A 9,134-nucleotide genomic window follows, 5' to 3' on the forward strand; every position below is an offset into this window, starting at 1 on the left:
CACAAATTTGGATCTGACTTCCCTAGAACCTTGGATCTCCTTTAGGAAGTACCAACACTGCAGTTACAAAACAACAAATTGATTCTCTTACGATTTTGAAGGCCAGAAGTCCATGATCAAGGTATCCGGAAGGTCATATCACCTCCAAAGGTTCTAGGAGAGAATCCGCTTCTGGTGGTCCCAGGTGTTCCTTGGCTTGTGGCCACATCACTCCACCTTCAGCCTTTATGGTCACATTGTCTCCTCCTCTTCTCTGTATGTAATCTCCCTCTGCCTTTCTCTGTAAGAACACTTGTTATGGCAGGCATATAGGGCCCAGCCAGATAATCCAAGATAATCTTATCTTAAATCCATAATTACATCTGCAAAGAACCTTGCCATATAAGGTAACATTCACAGGCACTAGGGATTTGACATGGATAGCTTTTGGAGGAGTCATTTTTCAGCCTATCTTTCCAAGTATATACTGTGAAAAGGGTACTGGCCCCAAATTAGTGGCAAGAGCAGGGATGTGGGGTGGGGAGGGGATCTCTTTTCCCCAGGGCTTGTCCCTTTAGGGCTCTCCTGACATTTCTTCCTCTCCTCAGGTGGATGGTGACCTCCTGGTCTGCCTGTACCCGGAGTTGTGGGGGAGGTGTCCAGACCCGCAGGGTGACCTGTCAAAAGCTGAAAGCCTCTGGGATCTCCACCCCTGTGTCCAATGACATGTGCACCCAGGTTGCCAAGCGGCCTGTGGACACCCAGGCCTGTAACCAGCAGCTGTGTGTGGAGTGGGCCTTCTCCAGCTGGGGCCAGGTGAGGAGCCAGAGAGGTTGTTATTTGAAAGCTAAATCTAAAGGAGTGGACGCTGCCACAGTAGGAAGTGAAATGTTATCACTGCCACCTCCTCCTTTCACATTCTCATTGGCCAGGCATAGCTTTTGTTGGTTGTCCAGCTGAGACACCCCCAGAGCAGCAGGCTTTTAATTCTTTGTGTAATTCTATGAACCAATGTGATTGAATGTTTTTAGGCAGTTAGCAACTCAAAACATCTTCTAATTGACCATCTATACATTATTACATTTATGTCCTCCACTCCCACCCTCAGGTGTGTCCTGTGGAAAACAATCACTTGTGACTTTCTATTAAGTTAACACACTGTGGCCATCTTTAACGAAAATCAAATGTTTTTGGCCATAGAGTTCACATTCCAACTCATAAGCCATTTGTGTCCCAGGTAAGTTGAGGCTACTGCTCAATGCTAGCCAATTAACATGCCTAACGAGACTCCTTTCTGGAGCTTCTACTAACCCTTCCTTATTTCCAGTGACATAATGTATATGCTTCATAATCAAAGAGGCATGAGCTCCCCTTGCCTGGGGGAATATCATCTTTCTCTTACCTGGAAAAGCCCACTTCTCATAGCTCACATACCTCTCAAGACAGCTCTGCTTCCAGGCCCTTGAGGCTTATTGGTAGTTCATAAAATTACAATAGCAAACAGATCTGGCTGCACATGAGAGATGTTTCTGCACTGTGTCATCAAGGTCACTCAAGGGGGGACATATGGTGCACCAGTGATTGTTTCCTAACAGAAAGAAAAATACATATGTCTTTCTCCTCTTCTCCATTCCTTCCCCTCAAAAAAATTCACCCCCTCCTCCTCTTTTCTGCAACCCTCCAGGACAGTATGTTTCAAGCTTTAATGTGAATCACCTGGGAATCTTATTAAAGATGCAAATTCTAATATGGTATGTCGTAGGTAGAACTTGGGATGCTGAATTTCTCAAAATTTCTGTTAACATCAATGCTCCTAGACCAAGGGCTTCACCTGAAAGAGTAGCAAGGCCTGAGGCATTACAGATTGCAGACACATGCTTCATCTCACAATCCTGTTGATGTGTCTCTGCTGGTAATATTGCTGATATTGTGCTTCAAACTGTAGATGCTTCTCAAACATCCACACTCCACTCCTGTGAGAATGAAAGTGATGATAGTTTCTAACAAAAAATTCCTTTTGGAATAGTGTTAGACTTCATGAAGGTAGGCAGAAGGAAAAACATTTGTATAAGAAAACCATGCCGATTTTGGTCCAAGTAAAACTAAGACCACCTTCTTAGCTCCAACAATCTGGCTTCATGTAATAATTCAACTTTCTTCTTTTAATCCAACATACATTTATGGGACACCTGTCTTGGGAGGGGAATGTGTCCCATATAAGCATGTGTGAAGAAATGAAGGGAAAAGCAGCCCACAATGTTTGCAGGAGAATGAGGTGACAGAATAGAAATAGAAATGTGGCCTGGAAAGCAGGTGCAAGATCATAAAAGGGTCTTGTATGCTGTACAAAGAATTTGGATTTTATTGTAAGTGCAACTACAAAGATTTTTAAGAAGGAGTGGCACAATCAGACTTTTAAGATTACTGTCTGGCCAGGCACAATGGCTCATACCGGTAATCTCAGCTACTCAGGAGGCTGAGGCAGAAGGATCACTTGAGAGGTTGAAGCTGCAATGAGCTGTGATCACACCACTTTCACTACTCCAGCCTGGGTGACAGAGCAAAAACCTTTTTTTTTTAAAAAAAAAAAAAAAAAAAAAAAAAAAAAAAAAAAAAAAGGTATGCTGTCTGCAGTCTAGTGATCAAATTGGCAACTGAAAGGACTACAGAAAGAGAAACCTAATCTAGGTGAGCAATTTTGGTGGTCAGCATGAAGGTATTGAGCAGTGCCAATAGAGAAGAATCCATTTCTCTTTATAAGTGTGATTCACATGGCTTCCATGATCCATTGGATATCAGGGATGAGAGAAAGGAAGGAAGTCAAAATTTTACTGGAGGTTCTGAATTGAATAACTAGATAGGAATGCAGAAAAAAGAGGGTGGATTAGTGCTATATGGAATTGTTTGGGACATGTTTAGTACGAGATATCTAAGTACAGATGCTCATTAAGTAGTTGCACATATAGGTCTGGGACTTAAAAGAAAACTGTGCTAAACACTATCAATTTGAAAGTCATTAGTATACAAGTGGTGGCTAAGAATCATAGATGTTATCACCCATAGAGAGGGAAAGGATCAGATTAAGAAAAGGCACAGGACAGAACCCTGGGGAAAACAACACTAATTAACCTGGGGGAAGAAGAGGAAAAAAGATTAACCTAATGAGTGGGAAAATTCACAGAGACCAGTGGAGGAGCTTTTTCAAGAAGGAAGGAAGTCAATGGTATAAAAATACATCCAACAGAATAAACAAAATACAAAATAAGCATTGGCCTTATTTTGTACATACAGTGCATATTCGAACTTGACTGATAGACAGTCACTGGTAACTCTGTGAATGGCAGTTTCAGTGTAAAAGTAGGCACTGAAATCAAACCAGCAATAGGTTTAGTTACAAATGAGAACAGAGGAAATAAACGCTTCCAGGGACACATTACTCCTTCAAGAATTCCCAGTGTAGTCAAGGGACATTAGCAAAAGGGCAAATTAGGAAGCTCCAAGTCCATGTTCTTTTATGGAACCATCAAAAAAACAACTGGAAACTGGCTGAACTAACCTTATAAGTGTTCTGGAAAACAGCCCAAGTTCTACAGCAACCAAGTAACAGCCAATAAAGAAAAAGCCATCTTTAAGATGATATGAAATTTCCTGGTATTTTCATTGATCCTTGCCCCACCCGTCCCCCATGTGGCATGGTTTTGATCTTGACAATGTGGCAGCCACTACTTGTGAAATCTGCACAAGGACTACAGACCTGCAGACACCTGGGAAAATAGATTATGGGTGGAGACATACAACTGACCCTCTAAAGTCCCAAGGAGAACCTTGAGTGAGACTCTGGGAAATTAAGACACTCAAAAGCACCTATGTATATGGAGAAGGCCCATACAAAACACATAAAAGATCTGAAGACCTTACGCTTTCACCTCAGACTGATTACTATGCTCAGAGTGTACCCAGCTAATCAGTGATGGACTGGCCCAATCACAGAGCCAGTCTACAGAGAGTAGGAGAAACGGCTATTTTTCAAATGTCCAGTTTTCAGCAATAAAATCACAAGCCATACAAAGAAATGGGAAAATATGGCCCATTTTAAGGAAGAAAATAAACATAGGCATTGAACATAAAAGACAAACACTTTAAAACAACTATCTTAAATATGCTAAACTGGGAGCTGAAAGTACTATAACTGAATTGAAAATTTACTAGTGGGATTCAACAGCAGATTTTGCAGGTAGCAGAAAGAATTTTCAAACTTGAAGGCAGGCCAATCAAAATTATTGAGTCTGAGGAGAAGACGACAGTAAACAGAGCCTAAAAGAGTTGTGAGACACCTTCAAGTGGACCAACATAAACATTTTGAGAGTCTCAGAAGAAGACAGAAAGGAGTTGAAAGATGATTTGCAGAAATAATGGCCAAAAACTTCCCAACTTTGATGAAAGACATGAATCTACAAATCTAAGACACTAAACAAACTCCAAGTTGAAAAACCCAAAGGGACCCACACTAAGACACATTAAAATCAGTCTTAAATAAGAAACAAAGAGGGAACCTTGAAAGCAGGTTCTTGGCCCTTTATATATTTAAAGGGCCAAGAGGGCTGATTAGAAGCAGCTGTAGTCCACAGCTCTAGCAGAGAGGAATGAAAATGCGGAGTGAATTTGGCACCTTCATCTAACATATCCAGGTTCTCTCACTGGGACTGACTAGTCAATCAACTTGACCCATGGAGAATGAAGAAAACCTGGGTAGGCCACTGGCCCACCTGGGGGCAGCACGGAGCCAAAAATCCTTCACCCCTAGCCAAGGAAAGTGGTAAGTGATTGCACAACCCCAACCTGGAAACCAACTTCTGCTACAGATCTTTGCAACCAGTGGATCAGGAGATCCTCTAGTGAGCCAATGCAACCAAGGCCTTGGGTTTGACACACAGAGCTGTGCAGTCTCAGCAGAGCAGTTGCTCAGACTCACACAGAGACCCAGAAGTCTTTCAGACTCAGGCCCTAGGAATCCCAGCAGCCAAGCAGCATCATTCTGCAGGCCCCACTTAACATGGCACCTCACAAGTTTAAGACCCACTGGCTTGGAATTGCAGCTGCTGAGTACATCAGGCTGGAGACTGCCTGAGGCAGATTAGTTCCCAGGGGAGGGGTGGCCACCATTTCTGTGGTTAGGTCAACCCAGTTAGTCCTGGCAGCCCAGAAGAGGGGAAGTCCCTCACAACACAGCACAGCTGCTGTGACAGATCATGGCCAGACTGATTATTTAAGTGGGACCCTGATCCATCTGGCCTCCCTGCAGGAATTTCAGCAATTCCAACCAGGGTTATACTAACAGATCTCTGATCTCTCCCTGGGACAGAGTCCCCGGGGTAAAGGGCAGTCACAGTCTCTCCAGTTCAGTTGACTCAGCCTTTCCAGGACTGCCTGGAGAGTCCAGGCAGTCTGGACAAAGAAGCGTTCCCCACAACACAGCACAGCTGTTCTACCAAAAAACAGCCAGACTGATTCTTTAACTGGGTTCCTGATCCCATCCCTCCTGACTGGGTGAGACCTCCCAACAGGGGTCTCCAGACACCTCCTACAGGAGCACCTGGGCCAGCAACAGGTCAGTACCCACCTGGGACAGAGGTCCCAGAGGAAGGGGCAGGCTGCCATCTTTGCTGTTTTGCAGACTTCACTGGTGATACATCCAGGTAAGGGGAAAACCCAGGCAACTAGGGCCTGGAGTGATCCCCCAGCAAACCTCAGGAGCCCTATAGAATACTGGCCTATTAAACAGAAACCAATAACAACATCAATGAAAAAGACCCCACAAAATCTCCATTCAAAGATCAGCAACCTCAAAGATCAAAGGTAGATAAGCCCACAAGGTTGAGAAAGAATCAACAAAAGTGCTGAAAACTCAAAAAGCCAGAGTGCCTCTTCTCCTCCAAATGAAAGCAACACCTCTCCAGCAAGGGCACAGAACTGGGCTGAGGTAAGATAGTTAAATTGACAGAAGTATGCTTCAGAAGGTATGTAACAGGCAAGGTGCAGTGGCTCACGCCTGTAATCCCAGCACTTCAGGAGGCCAAGGCAGGCGGATCACAAGGTGAGGAGTTCAAGACCAGCCTGGCCAATATGGTGAAACCCCATCTCTACTAAAAAAAAAAAAAAATTAGCTGGGCATGGTGGTGGGTGCCTGTAGTCCCAGCTACTCGGAAGGCTGAGGCAGGAGAATCACTTGAACCCAGGAGGCGGAGGTTGCAGTGAGCTGAGATCATGCCACTACACTCCAGTCTGGGTGACAGAGTGAGACTCCGTCTCAAAAAAAGAAGGTGGATAATAACAAATTTCCCTGAGCTAAAGGAGCATGTTGTAATCCAATGCAAAGAAGCCAAGAATCACAATAAAACAATAGAGGAGCTGGTAACCAGAATAGCCAGTTTAGAGGAGGAGCATAATGACCGGATGGAGCTGAAAACACAACATGAGAAATTCTCAATGCAATCACAAGTATCAACAGCAGAATAGACCAAGCGGAAGAAAGAACCTCAGAGCTTGATGACTATCTTTCTGAAATAAGACAGGCAGACAAGAATAGAAAAAAAGAATGAAAAGGAACAAACAAGTCCTCTGAGAAATATGGGACTATGTAAAAGACCAAACCTATGACTGATTGGAGTACTTGAAAGAGACAGGGAGAACAGAACCAAGTTGGAAAATCCAGCAGCACATCAAAAAAGCTTATCCACCACGATCAAGTTGGCTTCAGCCCTGGGATGTAAGGTTGGTTCAACAAATGTCATTCATCACATAAAAGAACTAAAGACAAAAAAACACAACTATCTCAATAGACACAGGAAAGACCTTCAATAAAATTCAATATCCCTTTATGTTAAAATCTCCACTAGGTATTGAAAGAACATACCTCAAAATAATAAGAGCCATATTTGGCAAATCAACAGTCAATATTATATAGAATGGGAAAAGCTGAAAGCATTCCCCTTGAAAACCAGCACAAGACAAGGAAGCCCTCTCTCACCACTCCTAGTCAATGTAGTATTGGAAGTTCTCGCCAGGGCAATCAGGCAAGAGAAAGAAATAAAGTGTATTTAAATAGAGAGGAAGTAAAATTATCTTTGTTTGCAGATGACATGACCCTTTATCTATAAAGTCCCATCGTCTCAGCCCAAAAGCTTCTTAAGCTGATAAGCAACTTCAGCAAAGTCCCAGGACACAAAATTAATGTGGAAAATTGCTGGCATTCCTATACACAAACAACAGGCAAGCAGAGAGTCAAATCATGAATGAACTCCCATTCACAGTTGCTACAAAGAGAATAAAATACCTAGGAATACAGCTAACAAGGGAAGTGAGGGACCTCTTCAAGGAGATCTATAAACCACTGCTCGAGGAAGTCAGAGAGGACACAAACAAATGGAGAAACATTTCATGCTCATTGATAGGAAGAGTCAACATCATGAAAATGGCCATACTGCCCAAAGGAGTTTATAGATTCAATGCTCTTCCCATTAAACTATCACTGACATTCACCACAGAGTTAGAAAAGAAAACTATTTTAAAATTCATATGGAACCCAAAAGAACCCGAATAGCCAAGACAATCCTAAGCAAAAGAACACAGCTGGAGGCATCACACTACCTGACTTCAAACTGTACTACAGTAAAAAAACAGGATGGTACTGGTATAAGAACAGACATATAGACCAATCAAACAGAATAGAGAACTCAGAAATAAGACCACATACCTACAACCATCTGATCTTTGACAAACCTGACAAAACAAGCAATGGAGAAAGGACTCCCTATTTAATAGATGGTGCTGGGATAACTGGCTAGCTTTATGCAGAAAATTGATACTGGACCCCTTCTGTACACCTTATACAAAAATTAACTCAAGATGGATTAAAGACTTAAATGTAAAACCCCAAACTATAAAAACCCTAGAAGAAAACCTAGGCAATACCATTCAGAACATAGGCATAGGCAAAGATTTCATGATGTAGATGCCAAAAGCAATTGCAACAAAAGCAAAAATTGACAAATGGGTTCTAATTAAACTAAAGAGCTTCTGCACAGCAAAAGAAACTATCATTAGAGAGAACAGACAACCTACAGAATAGGAGAAAAATTTTGCCATCTATCCATCTGACAAAGGTCTAATATCCAGAGTCTAAAAGGAACTTTAAAAAATTTACAAAAAAATAACCCCATTAAAAAGTAGGCAAAGGACATGAACAGTTCTCAAAAGAAGACCATCATGTGGCCAACAATCATAAAAAAAGCTCAACATCACTAATCATTAGAGAAATGCAATCAAAACCACAATGACATAACATCTCATGCCAGTTAGAATGGCGATTATGCAAAAGTCAAGAAACAGATGCTGGCGAGGTTGCAGAGAAAAAGGAACATTTTCATACTGTTGGTGGGAATATAAACTAGTTCAACCATTGTGGAAGACAGTGTGCTGATTCCTCAAAGATCTAGAGGCAGAAATAGCATTTGAGCCAGCAATCCCATTACTGGGTACATACCCAAAGGAATATAAATCATTCTATTATAAAGATCCATGCATATATATGTTTATTGCAGCACTATTCACCATAGCAAAGGCATGGAATCAACCCAAATGCCCATCAAGGATAGACTGGATAAAGAAAATGTGGTACATATACACCATAAAACCATAATACTATGCAGCCATAAAAACGAACAAGATCATGTCCTTTGCAAGGACATGGATAGAGCTGAAAGCCATTATCCTCAGCAAACCAACCCAGGAACAGAAAACCAAACACCACATATTTCCACTTTTAGGTGGGAACAATAAAAACATGTGGACGCATTGGGGGAAACAACACACACGGGGGCCTGTCAGTGGTGGGCGTAGAGGGGGAAGGCAGAGCATCAAGACAAATAGCTGAAGGATGCTGGGCTTAATACCCAGGTGATGCAATGGTCTGTGCAGCAGACCACCATGGCACACGTTTACCTATGTCACAAACCTGCACATGTACCCCAGAACTTAAAAGTTGAAGGAAAAAAAAAGAAATACCAAAGACTTGGTAATGTAAAAATATACGGACAGCCAAAAACAAAAAAAGAGTCTGGTGCCTCCCTCCCCTCTCTTACCCTGTGACAAGCCAG

General features: G+C 42.4%; 1 protein-coding gene across 2 annotated transcripts in view; it reads left to right on the top strand.

Moving 5' to 3' along the window:
* The window catches only part of ADAMTSL1 (ADAMTS like 1), a 984,547-nt gene that overhangs the window by 960,781 nt on the left and 14,632 nt on the right, over positions 1 to 9,134 (top strand). For both annotated transcript variants that reach the window (XM_017890108.1, XM_017890110.1), the window contains one exon: positions 588 to 795. In XM_017890108.1, the coding sequence (XP_017745597.1) occupies positions 588 to 795 (208 nt within the window). The remainder of the gene's footprint in view (positions 1 to 587; positions 796 to 9,134) is intronic.

Source organism: Rhinopithecus bieti, unplaced genomic scaffold (genome assembly GCF_001698545.2).
Source record: "Rhinopithecus bieti isolate Rb0 unplaced genomic scaffold, ASM169854v2 scaffold_17667, whole genome shotgun sequence".
NCBI lineage: Eukaryota > Metazoa > Chordata > Mammalia > Primates > Cercopithecidae > Rhinopithecus > Rhinopithecus bieti.